Genomic DNA, 15,209 nt, shown 5'->3' on the forward strand with positions numbered 1-15,209 from the left:
AAGCTCCTCAACAATGGGCGGGCAGTCAAGGTATTCAGTGGGTCCTCCCCTTTCCCTGCCATCCACAGGCATCTGAAACCGTTCAGTGCTGGAACACCTCCTCAAAATAACTCAAAAAGGTTTCTGATTCTCCCTCCCTCTCTCCCCTTCCTGGTCCACACACTTTTGGGAAGCAGGTAGGTCACTGAATGCAGCTGTCTCTAGAAAGGCTATTTCCTGAGTACACCTGGATGAAAGTGGTAAGAGGGTCATAAGGACCTATTTTGAAATTTGGGGATTCAGACTTGACCATTCCTGGGCATGTTGCTTCTTTCTCTTCCCTAACAGCAACTCCAGGCCGGCCTGGTTAGCATATCTTTAGGTGATGACAGCCCAGCTGAAAGAGGGCCCAGATATTCAAACTGGATTCTGGTCCAGCCACTCGAATTCTCTTATTGGAATGCCATGGCCTTAGCTCATAAAGACAATGACCACTTGAGTACATTGCTTGCTGAGACCCCTTCTGGCAGCTCAGGTGGGACATAGTGGGGGAACATAATGGGTCCCTGTGCATTTTATAAAAATGCCCTCATTCCCCTTGCAACTGACCCTTCCAAACAAAAGGGTTGAGTTTGAGAAAGGGATAACTGGAAAAATAACAAAGGTGATATTTTGGCTACTGGCATTGAGCTATACTGATTTTGGAGAGGGACAGCAACTTTGGCACCAGCTAGGAAACATCTCTGATCCCAGGAGATAGGGAGGGGCATTCATCATTAATGACTTTGTTTTGTAATTGCCTTTGGAGCCTTCCTCATGCACAAACAGGCCCTGGTGCGGCTCCCCCAAACTTCTGCAAGCATCTTAAATGTAACTGATTTCAGGGTTTGCCTTCACCCTGACCAGATGGCTTTGACCACAGTGTAATCACCATTCCTATTAATTTTACTATCAACCTGTGCCCCAACTGATGTAGGTCCTACTTGGGGTTCAACACTTGTAAGCACTTTCTTTCTAGGGGTACCACATTTACCTTGATGATTATACTTGTGTGAAAGCCAGGCACTAACTTGCCAACCTCCCCAAAACAGTGACTTGCCATCTATTGATACATGGTAGTCATAAGAGACCTTCAAGTGTTTAAATAAATATCACCAATAGATTAGGTAGCCCATAGATAACTGTGGAGATCTTACTAAAATGAGGCTGAACTTACTCGTGGGAGCTTCCTGGACCCATAATGATTTAGTTATGTGCATTCTGTGGGCAGCTATCCCTGAGGTAGTCATCTGATTAGAGAAGTTGGTGCACCATTTGCCCTTGACTTTAGCTGAAGTGATCAGTGGTACCACCTTGGCCCTGGAAGGCATTCAGGTCAATATCAACTCACTGCCTGGGGCTGGTATAGATGAGGGATTTGCTTAGACTTCCTCCTTGTAGGCCAAAGTAGAGACTGGACAATGTCTAATAAATGCTTTTATTCCTGGATTAATGACTGAGGCCAAGAGGAAAGGTCAATATTTGAGAAAGGTAGACCTTGATGGTTTATGGGATTTGTGCAGCCTGTTGGGTCGAAGACCCTGAGGGGCAGATTGAGGTTAATACTGCAGGCTGGGCTCATTCTGCTCTTTGAAGTGCTGTGAATGGAATGAATTAACTGCCATGAGACAAATCGGACTGATTTGGTCCAGCCTCTGTTGGAAGTTAGAATTAATCAGAATGACTGGTGGAGTGATACATTCATGGGAAAGTTGCCAGAAGCCAAGATGGTGCAGAAATGAGGGGTGGATATTATTGGAAGTTGTTGTTGTGGGTCTCTCACATTTACCAAATTTCTGGATAGGTTGTGAGCTAGCTATAAATGTCTTTGTTCTGGACTATCTTTTCAAGATGTTTGCGGAGCCAACTTGGAAGAACAAAGCTAGGTCTCCCTCTGGAGCATGTTCGTGTTCTTGCAGCCTTGGTGGTTAGAGATAGTGTCTGCCTTTAGAGCAAAGGGCAGCCTGGCCGAGTGGTGGCACAGTGGATAGAGCGTCAGACTGGGATGCAGAGGACCCAGGTTCGAGACCTCGAGGTCACCGGGTTGAGCACAAGCTCAGCTAGTTTGAGAAAAACTCACCAGCTTGGACCCAAGGTCACTGGCTTGAGCAAGGGGTTACTCGGTCTGCTGAAGGTCCACGGTCAAGGCACATATGAGAAAGCAATCAATGAACAACTAAGGTGTCACAACGAAAAACTGATGATTGATGCTTCTCATCTCTCTGCGTTCCTGTCTGTCTGTCCCTATCTATCCCTCTCTGACTCTCGCTCTGTCTCTGTAAAAAAAAAAAAAAAAAAAAGGAAAAAACAAAAAAGGAAAAAAAAAAAGATAGAGCAAAGGGTAGATACTAACTGCCCAGCATGAAAGATTCAAATTCTCTAAGTTCTTTATCTCTTTTTCTCTTCCTCTTAATGTGATCTACTGAGCATACAGGAATCACTTGGCATTCTTTTGCTTTGCCCTGTGGGAATTGAGGCTTGGGAATTGCTGTAAGGAATTGCTGGCACTCTGGCTGCTGTTACTGCTGTAATAAACAGTCCTTGTCTCTGACCCAGGATCGTCATGTCTTCTGTCAGCATCCATGGAACTGAGGTTGGTGAACTGGTCAGCTTGCAAACAGGGTAGGATCTCAGACTCTCCCCAGCTCTTAACAAGATGTTCATGCTTTTTAATACAGTGAATTCCTTTTTTTTTTTTTCTAACTTTTTTTTTTTTTGACCAGAGAAAAGTCCCAAGAGAGGTGCGCCCCCGGAGGTCAGACAGGAGGGAGAGAGAGTTGGGAGTCCGCGGAGAAGGAAAGATTAGGAGTGGAGGTTTTAGGTGAGGTTTCTCTGGCCAGAAAAAGGCCTGCGCGGTGGAACAGGTGGCACAGAGATTAAGGACAGGTGCGCGAATAATTAGAAGCCGTGAATGTAAGAGATCTCCAATCAGTTCCCAGCTTTTTTGGCGATCACCGTGCGCCGAAGTGGGTGGAAGTTGGAGATCCTGGTTCTTTCTCGGAGGGGAGGGGAAAGGAGCGGTCCTTGCAGACTTCTAACTCCTTCCGGGTCTTAATGTAAGGTATTTTTCCCTGCCAAGAAGGAAGGAATGGGCTAGAGCCACAAAGTGTGGAATAGCAAAAGGCTTTATTGAGTACAGAGCGCACATCCCGCCCGGCAAGGTTCCCTGGCCCCAAAGAAAGAAAGATGGAGGCCAGAGAAGTTGCCTGAATTCCATTTTTTTATTTTATTTATTTTTTATTTTTTATTTTTTACAGGGACAGAGAGAGGGATAGATAGGGACAAACAGACAGGAACAGAGAGAGATGAGAAGTATCAATCATCAGTTTTTTGTTGCGACACCTTAGTTGTTCATTGATTGCTTTCTCATATGTGCCTTGTCTGTGGGGCTACAGCAGACCAAGTAACCCCTTGCTTGAGCCAGCGACCTTGGGTCCAAGCTGGTGAGCTTTTTCTCAAGCCAGATGAGCCCGCGCTCAAGCTGGCAATGTCGGGGTCTTGAACCTGGGTCCTCCGCATCCCAGTCCGACGCTCTATCTACTGTGCCACTGCCTGGTCAGGCCATTTTTTTGAAACCTATCAGAACTTAACAAAAATAAGACAATTTAGTCATTAAAATGTTTATATCAGCATCATTTGTTATAGCAATGAATGGATGAATGAAAAAATGAATGAAGGAATAACTTAATATCTAATATAGGGGAATAATTAAATAAATAAGAGCCCATCCACATGTCAAACATTATGCAGCTGGTAAAAAGAGTTTAAAAACAGTTAACAGGCCTGGCCGGTTGGCTCAGTGGTAGAGCGTCAGCCTGGCGTGCAGGAGTCCCAGGTTCGATTCCCAGCCAGGGCACACAGGAGAAGCGCCCATCTGCTTCTCTATCCCTCCCCCTCTCCTTCCTCCCTGTCTCTCTCTTCCCCTCCCGCAGCAGAGGCTCCATTGGAGCAAAGTAGCCCGGGCGCTGAGGATGGCTCTGTGGCCTCTGACTCAGGCGCTAGGATGGCTCTGATTACAACACAACGACGCCCCAGATGGGCAGAGCATCGCCCCCTGGTGGGCATGCCGGGTGGATCCCGGTCGGGTGCATGCGGGAGTCTGACTGCCTCCTCATTTCCAGCTTCGGAAAAATGCAAAAAAAAAACAACCCCCAAAAAATCAGTTAACAAAAAATTTTTCCATTCATTTGAGAGAGAAAGAAAGAGGGAGGGAGGCATCAACTCATTATTCCAAGTGTTAGCTATGGTTTACCTCTGGGTTGGAAGACTAGAGATGAGTTTTTTCCTTCATATTTTTCCTTACTTTCCATAAAATACTTGCTCACTACAACCAGGGAAAGGAAGCTGATTTCTCTTTTGACTGCCATAGTCCCGTAGCCTCTGCCTGCAGTCCTAACCCAGCCAAGTATGACTTTGTTCAGCAGATTTTCCCTGAGGGCCTGATGTGTGCCCAGAGCTGGGGAGAGGAGAAACATGAGCAGAGGCCCAGCCGGCAGACCACACCTCACAGACACTTGATTCCAGGACCCTTGACTCACCCTGCAGGCTTTCCAGCACTAGCGGGAATGGCTTAGGGTAGAAAGCTAGAAAGAGGTGGGCTGTAGGGATGGGGGAAGGGAGGCAGAGGGGAAGCATGGCAGTAGGAGACCCATGGGACGTGCAGGTACACTGAGGTGGGGTAATTGGTCTGGATCCCAGCGATGCTCTCTCCTCCTTGCTGGGGTCAGGGGGTGCAGCTCTGGCTGCAGCTTCTGAGGGGAGAGGGGCAGAAGGAAGAGACTTCCCTCTTCCCCATGTCTTCGTCAGGCAGAGCAAAAACAGTCCTTTAAATGCCTGACCCTCTGCCTCAGGTGACTTTAGGGCTGATTTCTACTCTGGTGAGAAAAGGGAACCTTCACTCCCACACTTTTTAAAACAATCTGGTCAAATAGGTTGAGTGTTTCTTTTTTTAATCACGAAAGGATTTTGAATTCTGTCAAATACTTTTTTGCATCAATTGAGATGATCATGTGAGATTTTCCCCTTCATTCTGTTAACGAGGTGTATTGTTCATAGATTTTCGTATGTTGAATCATCCTTGCATTCCAGGAATACATCCACTTGGTCATGGTGTACCATCCTTTTAATATATTGTTGAATTCAGTTTGCTAGTATTTTGTTGGGGATTTTTGCATCAATTATTCATAAGGGATATTGGCCTGTAGTTTTGTTTTCTTCTATGTCTTTGGCTTTGGTGTAGGGGTTATGCTGGTCTCATACAACGAGTTAAAAAGTGTTCCCTCCTCTTCAATGTTTTGGGGATGAATTTGAGGATTGGTGTTAGTTCTTTTATTTTTATTTATTGATCTTAGCCAGTGAGGAAGGGAGAGAGAGAGACAGGAACATCAATCTGTTCCTGTATGTGCCCTGACCAGGGATCGAACCAGCAACTTCTGCACTTTGGGCCGATGCTCTAACCAACTGAGCTATCCAGCCAGGGCTTGTCTTCTTTTTTCTTAGTCTAGTGAAAGATTTGTCAAATTTTGTTGCTTTTTTGAAAAACCAACTTTGGGGTTTGTTAAATTTCTCTATTTTTCTATCCTCTATTTTACTGATCTCGGCTCTAATCTTTATTATTTTCTTCCTACAATTATCTTTGGGTTTAGTCTGCTCTTCTTTTTCTAGTTCCTTAAGATATAAAATTTGGTTGTTGTTGAGATTTCTTCTTTTTTCATGTAGGTGTCTACAGCTATACATTTCCCAATAACACTGCTTTGCTGTGTCCTGTAAGTTTTGCTGTGTTTTGTTTTTGTTTTCATGTCTCAAGATATCTTATAGTTTCCTTTGTGATTTTTTGGGATGTATTGGTTCTTTAGAAATGCGTGATTTAATTTTCACCTATTTTTGAAATTTCCTTCTGCTACCCGTTTCTAAGTTTCATTTTAATTGTGATTGGAAAAGATACTTAGTATGATTTCAATTTTTTCAAATTTATTAACTCTTTTGTGGCCTAACCTATGCTCTCTCCTGGATCTGATCTATGCCTTTGCTCTTTTTTCCTGTCAGGCATGCTGGATTTTGGCCACCTCCTTCCACACCCCAGATTTCAGCAATAAGCCAGCCGCGGGCCTTACAGAGCTCCTGGAGAGCCTCCGACCAGCCGCCTCTCATCTCAGAGGTGAGACAGCTGAGGCTCAGAGGGGTCAGGAGGCTTCACACAAGATCACACAGGGGCCCCATACAATGAACCATCGCCACTTCTCTCCTGTGACATCAGTGATCACATAGAAACAAAAATTCCTACCCTAGGTTCATTCAACAAATGTTTGCTGAGCATCCACACTCCAGACATGGATTAAACTCTCAAATGACTCTGCCTCTACGGGGTTCATCTACTCTAAGGTGGGCCTGACCATTTTGTTTCCAGGCAGTTAGATGTGTAAATAGTCAAATTGTTTCTGGTACATTAGTGCCTGTTTCATAAATGCACCAACTTGTCACCTAAGCTGGTCTCTGTTTTAGGCTAACTACACGCTCCTTTCAGAAACCAGACACAAAAGTTTGGACACTGAAGGCCAGACAGAAAAGTTCACAGTGTCAGCAGGGCTAGATTCTATGAAAAAATAAGGTACAAAGAGGGCCATTAGGCGAAGTGAAAAGCCTGCAGCTCAGAGAAGGTAAAGGAGTCAACCCAGAGCTGTGGCTAGGCAGCACCTTCAGGCTTCCTTACCCCAGGTGGCGTCCAGGAGCACCCCAGCCCCCACATGTAGCTGTTCAGTTGCAGTTCAGCTGCTAGGGCAGGAAGGGACAAGGCTGCTTCTCTGACCGGGAATAGTAAAGCTAGACCCACAGGACGCCACCCCCACCTCCAATACTCAGGTCAGCGACAGCGCTTTGAGACTTCACAGGTTGAACGCCCACTGTGTGGTGCCAGGAACAGAGCCCATCAAGTCCATCTGTCATCACCGCCTTGTGACATAAAGCAGGAAAGGGACTATGGTCCCACTTTACAAATGTGGGAACCAAGGTACAAAGAGGTGAGTAACCAGGTATGCCAGTCAGGTAGTCAGGGCTCAACCAAAGAAGCAGAGCCAGTAAGAGATATAAATATAGTATATCATAGGGGATGTATAGCAATAGATATGTATATCTATCGCTATATACAGGTTTATAAATATATAGAGATTTGGTGCAAGACTTACATGAGGATGGAGGGCCGGTTAGTCAAACTCCAAACCCACGGACAGGGCAGGCTGCCAGGAAGAGGCTGGACCTCTTGGGCCCAGGCTGACGGCCTGCCCAATATGAAAATCTCTATTGCCACATCATACCATGGACCACCACTGTCCCCTTTCCTACTGCAGATAGAGTCTTTAGGGACTTTAAATCCAAGCAAACTAGAGAAGAATTCCAGAAAACCTTAAAACCAATGCAGAACACTTATCCAAAAGAAGAAGAACCACTTCCATTACCAAAATCTATATCAGTCAGATCCAACCAGAGAAGCAGCAATGGTAGAATATATTAAGAGATTTATTGCAAGGAATTGACTTAAATGATTACAGGGGCGGGATAGACAAGTCTGAAGTCCACAGAGCAGGCCTCCAGGAAGGGCAAACTGGAACCCTCAGGTGTGGGCTGAAGCTGCTGCCACAGGCAAAATTTTCTTGTTGGGGAAGCCTCCGCTCTGCTTGTAGGGCCGTTTGGCTGATTGAATCAGGCTGACTAGGATTATCTAGGATAATCTCACTTGCTTAGTTAACTGGTTATAAACTTGAATCACATCTACAAAATATTTCACAGGAACACCCAGATTGTGTCTGATTAAAGAACTGGAGACTGTAGCTTAACCAAGGTGGCACATCCAATGACCTTCACCAGCCCCCAGCCCTCTAGTGACTCTGGGTCAGCCTCATCCTCGCCCGCTGGGCGCACACTCCCACACTTACCCTTACGTTAGGAACAGTCTAAACGGGGGAGTAAAGAACCTCAGGCCTGGGCATCCCATCTAACTTCAAATCAATCTGCATAATCAGCATCTGGGATTTTTAAAAATGGAGATAAAGTTCACAAAACATATAATTAATCATTTTAAAGACTGCAATTCAGTGGTCTTTAGTACATTCACAGTTTGTGTAATCATCACCTCTATCTGGCCCCATAACATTTTCATTGTCTCAGAAGGAAACCTCGTAGCCATCTAGCAGTCATTCCTCATTCTATTGGCACCATGTGGACATTTAAAAATCAATCTGGACAGCAACATTATTAGGGCATCGTCAAGGAGAACTTGGATGTGTAAAGCCTGTCACAGCTGCCGATCTGCTGTGGGCAGAGGTGCCCTCCATGGCAGGCAGGGGCTGAAGGCCGGCTACTCCTTTACGATGTTGCGGCTGTAGTTAGGCTTGACAGCTTCAGCAAGCTCGCGTGCATACATATCATATCGTCCTGTCATCTGAAAGCAAAACAGGTGTATATGAGATTTCTGGTTTATAAACGCCCCACATTTACTCACCACCACCTCCTGCCACTAGAGGGCAGACATAGGACAGAAATACATCAGGAAGGTTGGTCTGCAGGACAATTTCAGATAGTACAGAGAAACGATCCATGTGACCTCTCAGCATTGATTCCGGGCTGTGGTGAAGATCACAGATGCCAATATGACTCACACACCCCAGCCCTTTTGCTGGAAGAACTCTGTGATCTATTCATACAGAAGGTGTGGCCTGCCCTGAAGCAGGAAGGACTGTCCCGTGGCTCTGGGCAGTCCAGAAGAGCAGCCTACAGCCCAGAGGGAGGTATAAACTGCTCCAGGTCACCAGCCAGTAGTGCAGTCATCTGGGACTTGCACCATGGTCTCTTGGCTCTGAGTCTGGAGGTCCGTCTACCCCACATGGCCCCTCATCGTGGACACAAATGGAGGCTGGGAAGTGTGGGGGCGGGACTGGAAAACCCACCCAGAGTGCTCCCACCTCAGCATTCCTCCTTCCCAAAGGCTGGACGGGAGCTCATTCCTGTCACCACAGCTTAGGAAGACTTCTGTTTTCAAAAAGTTACTAATGAGAAAATATTTTGTTTATTGGTTCCAACTTTTAATTTGTGTAGGTTTTTTCATTAATCTGAATTTCCCAGGAAGAAGAGAGGCAGGCCAGGGGACCTCCCCATGGGCAATGCCTTTTCTTTTTACTTTTCTTTTATTTTTAATTTTTATTTTTTTAGAGAGACAGAGAGAGAGTCAGAGAGAGGGATAGACAGGGGCAGACAGGAACAAAGAGATGAGAAGCATCAATCATCAGTTTTTCGTTGCGCATTGCGACACCTTAGTTGTTCATTGATTGCTTTCCCATATGTGCCTTGACCATGGGCCTTCAGCAGACCAAGTAACCCCTTGCTTGAGCCAGCGACCTTGGGTGAGCCTTGCTTAAGCCAGATGAGCCCGTACTCAAGCTGGCGACCTTGGGGTCTCGAACCTGGGTCCTCCGCACCCCAGTCCGACGCTCTATCCACTGCAACACCGCCTGGTCAGGCAGGCAATGCCTTTTCTAATGAGGATCTGAGACTCAGGAAAAATGCCCAGGGACCCACGTTTAGGTAAATGGGGAACTGGGTCTGGAGCCCTTGTCTTTCTGGATCCAAAGCCCTAGTTCCTCCCAGGCATGCTGGGCAAAGTCATTCAGTCATGACAATGTGTCACTTATTTGCATGTATGATTTACTTAAAGATGGGTGCTGAGTTGGTGAAAATACTGCCTGACCCTAAATCAGCAATCTCTGTGTGTGCTCATGATGCGATGCCACATTCCATGGGGTTCCAGTCCACGGCTACCACTGCCCTGTTCCAGGAGGGTGGGCACCTATACTCCTCTCATTATTCCTGGTGTCACAGGTATTAGGTCTCAAAAGCTGCTTAGGACATTCAGGTTAAGCCTCTAGTTTTATAAATTAAAGCACTAAGGCCCGGGAGCAGAGAGGCTTGCTTAAGTTGACCAAGCGAGGAAGTGGTAAGTCAGGCCTAGATTCCATTTCTCTACATGACCCATTTCCCTCCATTGTCCAGGCCTAGACTGTGGGGCCTGGCCACAGTCAGAGCCAGACACACACATTTATCTTGTGACAAGTGCTAATACCTGGAAAGGAAAAAAGGATCACAGAAGCTAATCTACTCTATTTTCTGGACAAATGAAATTGAGATTAATTTGTTTGAAGGCGCCCAGAATCTAAATCAAATGAGAGGAGAATTTATTGAGGCCTGCTGCCTGGGCATCGTTTCATCTAATGATTCCTCCCCTGTGCAGTAGCCCTGGCTGGGCAGGCCAGGGCCTGCAAGGAGGCACAGACTCAGCTGCTGCTCAGCTCAGAGCCTCCTGTGTGCTGCCCCTAGGTCAAACCCAGCAGCTGTGGTTCCCAGCCTGGAGAACAGGGTGGGGATCAAGCAGAGGAGCAGAGCAACGGCAGGGGACTCAGGGACCAACCTTGAAGTTCCAGACATCATTCACCTGCCGGCAGAGGTTGAGGTTGAGTTCAGCAACCAACAACCCGTCCCGGTTGCGGGGGAGCCCGGGAGTGCGGCTGCTGTCAGGGGCTGCCACGTAGCTCGAGCCATAGAAGTAGCCAAAATCATGGTGAGCTTTGAGGGAGAAAAGGAAAACAGTATGATCTTTGCAGGCATTCAGTGGACTCTGCATTGGGGCAGGCAGGCACTTTGAGGGACACCCAGGATAAAGGCTCCATGCCACCCTCCCCAGTGTTTGCCGAATGCTGAGGCTGGAGGATGGCCTCCCTCCTTAGCCCTGAAGGCCCAGCCAGTTGCTGCAAAAGTCACCCTCACAGACCTCACCTCTGCCTCTGGGAGCATTTCTAAAGGTCCCCTTGTAAAGGTGTTGGCCTTTTGCTCCCAGCGTCAGCCACTCACAGCCCAAGGGAGACAGGGGGCTCTGTAGGGCTTCCTGTGTGAACCACTTCCTGGGGTGGCCCACACAGTGAGCTGGAGGCTCTGTTTTCACTCGCCTTGCCAGCTGTGTCACCTACACCCTTGCTCCCCGCTGTGGCCTCTTGTAAAGTGGGGCTAACAGCCACCCCATAGGCCTGTAAGGAGCAGGTGGGCCTAGTGCAGGGCCTAGCAGGGGCCAGGACAGAGCAGACACCCAGTGGACCTCGCTTCCCTGCCTCTTCCACACCTCTGTCTGCAGGGAGGTAACTGGAATTGGAGACTCTGGAACTCTGGGCCTCCAGTGGGGTGATCTGGGACCCTTTCAGGAAGTACTCTTCTGGGAAGCAAACCTGCTCCTCCTCAGTGAGGGGAGCAGCCCCTCCCTCCCACATTCCTGGCCAGATAGATGGGACCAGGAGGAGGGGGTTCTTGCAGAGGTAAGGTGGTATTTGACCTCAGATCAAAACAAGCTGTGTCTTATAGGATCCCAAGGCAATCCATGCTGTGACCTGAGGCATCTGTACAGCTGAGGGTGGGGACGGACAAAGACAGAGGACAGGACGAAGTGAGGTCGTCGGGTGGATGAAGCATCCCTTCTTCCAGGGAGCTCAAGAAGGTCCATACATCTTCTCAGCCTCTCTGCACACCAGTCCCATGGAAGGGATGGATCCAATCCCATCCCATTCGATTCTCATGCAGGAAATGAAGTGGTCACAAGCCCAGGACTGCCTACCCACACTGGCGCTCAGACAGGCTCCCACACTGTGGGCAAGAGAGCTGAGAGGAGTCAGCCCCTCCCACGTGCCAGATGTGCAGACACTGTCCGTGGGGCGGACCCTGCCAGAGGAGGCAGACAAGGAAACAGTGAAGCCCACTCCTCAACTGTAGCCCCTGAGGAAATTCATGGAACATACCTTTCTTCCCATCTCCCGAGGTAAACTCATTCGGAAAGTACTCCTGTGAAATAAAGCCAAGGTAAGATATACCTGTAGGTGGCACTAACTACCACTATGTTCATCTCCAAGTCAGGCTAGGCAGAGTTAGTTAAGAATGGCATGGCTTATTCTCACTGGACATTCAACAAGTATTTATTGAATGTCCCTGCTGAGTCCCCAGCACTGAGCAAAACAAATGCAGGCCAGGCAGTCAGCGAGGAATTTCACAAGCAAGTAAAGACCAAGATTTTGCCTTTGAGGAGATTCTAATCTGCTGGGAGACATTGCAGACATTCTCAGGACCCTGAAGGCAGTTGGGGTTTGCCTCCTGGAGTAATAAAGCCCCATCCTGGGGCCTGTGATGGCAGCAGGGGGTGTCCACATACTGTTTCCAGTATTTTCCCCAAAGCCTAATGGAGACCAGACGTCAAGTTGTGAGGGGTTACATAGGCTAATTAAAACACCAAGTTTCTTTATGTTGCCAGAAATTAGACCAACTTAGTATAGACATTTTGGTTATTTCAGACCCATCAGATGCTCTAATTAGACTTTGACATCTGATAAGAAGGAGGAAGATTATTAAGTAATAAATGCACTGTGTTTGGGAGTCAGAAGCATTCAGTGCACGGGGCCAATGAGAAAATACAAAATCAGATAGTGGTGATAGCATGAGAGCCTTTCAAAATGGATTCAATTAAAATAAATGCAGACAACAAACAGAGGAGGGACATAGTGATAGCTTTCAAAGTAACAGACCAGACAGCTTCTCCCCTTCTGGGACCCTAGAGTTTGTGGCCTAGGACTTACCTTGCCCACGCGGTTGATGGCGCAGGTGAAGCAGTGATTGGCAATGGCTGCGTTCCTGGCCTCGACTGGCCACATGGACTCACTGTGGGAGAAGAGGAAAGGAATCAGGTTGCTGACTTCCCAGCCAGACTTGGTGGGCGCTTGGCCCCGAGCTGCAGCCTGGCTACCAGCCTTCCGGGCCTTTGGTGGGGATGGCCAGGGAGACACGTGTGCCCATGGCTGACCCTTAACCCATGAGGAGGCCAGCTTGTCCTCAGTCTGTCCCATGCTCAACCCCAAGGAGCCCTTTGGGGAGGGCCGGCTGCAGGCAGAAGCAGCCTGAGGTCAAATCCTTGCTCTGAGCCTCAGTTTCCTTTTCAGAAACCCCCTCCAAGGAAGATGGAGAGTAAAGACGGAATGGCCATGCAGGTGAAGCTTCTAGAGGGGCTGCATGGCAGGAACTCCACAACTGCTACTTTTATTCCTTTCCCCTCCCAGGTCGGTGAGGAACCCACCTTCCAGGCTGGGCAGAACCTCACCTGGAAAATGTCAGAAGAGAGCTGGGGGCCTGGTGCATGGCCCTGGGAAGGCGCTGCCTGCCCCAACCCTACCCTGCATGTTGCCTTCAAAGGAGTCTCCCCAGGGAGAGATTTCAGGCCAAGGCAACAGAGTAAAGCTGAAGGAATTTAGGGAAGGGGGAGGGGTAGATTACGTAGCAGTTATCGGCTCCCCAGAGCTGCTCCCCATTTCCCAGTGCCTGCCCAGTTTTCTCTTCTGAACCCTGAGTCTCTAAGCAGGGGCTCCCCAGTTCTCTTAGTGGCCCAGGAAGGAGGCAGTCTCCAGGCACAGCCAAGCTGTGGTCCAGCACCTGCACAGGGGAGGACGGGGCAGGAGGCGTACCCCTAACCGAGACCCTGGCCCTCTCCCGCCCATCAACTAAAATGTGCCATTCTGGTCACTAATTATCTCTTGTCTGAGGAACAACAGCATTAAGATTCTGGATTGACAGGCATAATGCCCACTTGGAAATACTGAGTGACTAGAAGCAAAATGCCCTGGAATCTTTCTTCCTGTCAGCATGCACCTGGTTTAAACCAGTGAGTAGGTGGAGGGGGTGGATGCTTGTCACAAGCCTAATTCTCAGGAGGATTTACAAGTCTGGAAAAAAATAAATCACAGGCTTGATTGAGGGGACTCATTTTGCTGCCTTTTTCTCCCAGCTGCTAAGCCAAGCTGACAAAACTTTTAAGAAAGGATTTTTACAGAAACACACCCGTAAATGACATTTTCAAGAATTAAATAGACAGTTGCAGGGCGAGTGCCATAAAACATCTTTCTTTCAATTCTCCAGGGAGGATGTGCTGCGTAGGACTCAAACCCACAGCTGGCGATAAACTTAGGCTCTCAAAACAAGTGAGGGAAAGGAAGTTGGAGGTTCGTGAGAGCTCAGCACGTGCGGGAATCATGGAGTGCTCAGTGGGGATAAGGGGACATCTGCCATATTCCCAGTGCATCTACACAGGCCCTAAAAATAATCAGAGGTTGAGGACAAAACGCAGTGAGGGGAAGGGACAGCGGCTTTCTGGTTACCACACATACATGGTGACCACATGAGCTGAATGTGATTGTTAGGATGCCTCAGTTCATCAAAAAGCACTTCAACTCTATCGTGTACTTAGAGCTGTGAAACCCCCTTCCCCAATGTGTGAGGACACCCTGCCAACCTATAGCACACGGGGTGGGGAGAGATGGTTCCAGAAGCTGGGAGACACTGCCTGTGTGCACCTGGCGGGAATTTGCCCAGCATTATACTTAAAACCACTCACCATCAGTTCCACAAATAAGCCTTTATCGTTTCAAGAAAATCACCCAGAATCTCACCATCCTAATAAAACATCTGTTGTAATTTTCCAACATTCCATGACCATCCTTGGCCAAAAATATTTACAGAGTTCTGACCACAGCCTGGATCCATCAGTTTTTGCTCGTAGGCTTTTGTCATGATGCTGCATTGTCTTCATAAGGACTCTTTGTAGTGGCTGTCCAACAACGCGTGGGAGAGATGGGCTGAAACTCACCTAACCCTGACATTTCTCTCCCGTCCAGCTTTTCTCGTATTATAAACAGAGCTGCCAGAATCATCTTCAGGCATATAACCTTTCCCTCCTTTAGACACTCCTCAGGTAAAGTTCTAGGAGTCTAATTACCTGGTCAAAGGGTGTGAACATTTAGTAGCTCATGAAACATTCTGCTTTCTAAAAGACCTGTTTGCGTTGTAACTACCAGCCTCAGCACACCCTTGAAAGGTGGAGTTAGATGACTGTTGGCTGAGAAAGGAAAATTGATAATTTTTATTAAGCCTAATAGGCTGCTGAGAACATAAGCAGTTATGTGCATATTACATTGGGATGCTTCTGTTTGCATAATTGGGGCTAATCAAGGGGAGCGGGGTCAAGGAGCTGGCCATTAGAGTCTGAGGCTACAGCTTTGCCTTCCCCAGCCCAGGAGCCAGCCCAGGGGCTTCGGGTTCCTCTCGGCCCCTGCATGGAGACGGAGCTG

The 15,209-nt window shown here is 47.9% G+C and overlaps 1 protein-coding gene across 2 annotated transcripts in view; it reads right to left on the bottom strand.

Moving 5' to 3' along the window:
- Window positions 1-7,507: 7,507 nt before the first annotated feature.
- UPB1 (beta-ureidopropionase 1) overlaps window positions 7,508-15,209 on the bottom strand; it is a 36,703-nt gene continuing 29,001 nt past the window's right edge. For both annotated transcript variants that reach the window (XM_066365513.1, XM_066365512.1), the window contains 4 exons: window positions 12,672-12,753; window positions 11,844-11,886; window positions 10,472-10,626; window positions 7,508-8,452 (listed from right to left, as the gene is read on the bottom strand). In XM_066365513.1, coding sequence (XP_066221610.1) covers window positions 8,369-8,452; window positions 10,472-10,626; window positions 11,844-11,886; window positions 12,672-12,753 — 364 coding nt within the window. In that variant the 3' untranslated portion in view covers window positions 7,508-8,368. The remainder of the gene's footprint in view (window positions 8,453-10,471; window positions 10,627-11,843; window positions 11,887-12,671; window positions 12,754-15,209) is intronic.

The sequence above is a fragment of the Saccopteryx leptura genome, chromosome 2 (assembly GCF_036850995.1).
Source record: "Saccopteryx leptura isolate mSacLep1 chromosome 2, mSacLep1_pri_phased_curated, whole genome shotgun sequence".
Classification (NCBI taxonomy): Eukaryota; Metazoa; Chordata; class Mammalia; order Chiroptera; family Emballonuridae; genus Saccopteryx; species Saccopteryx leptura.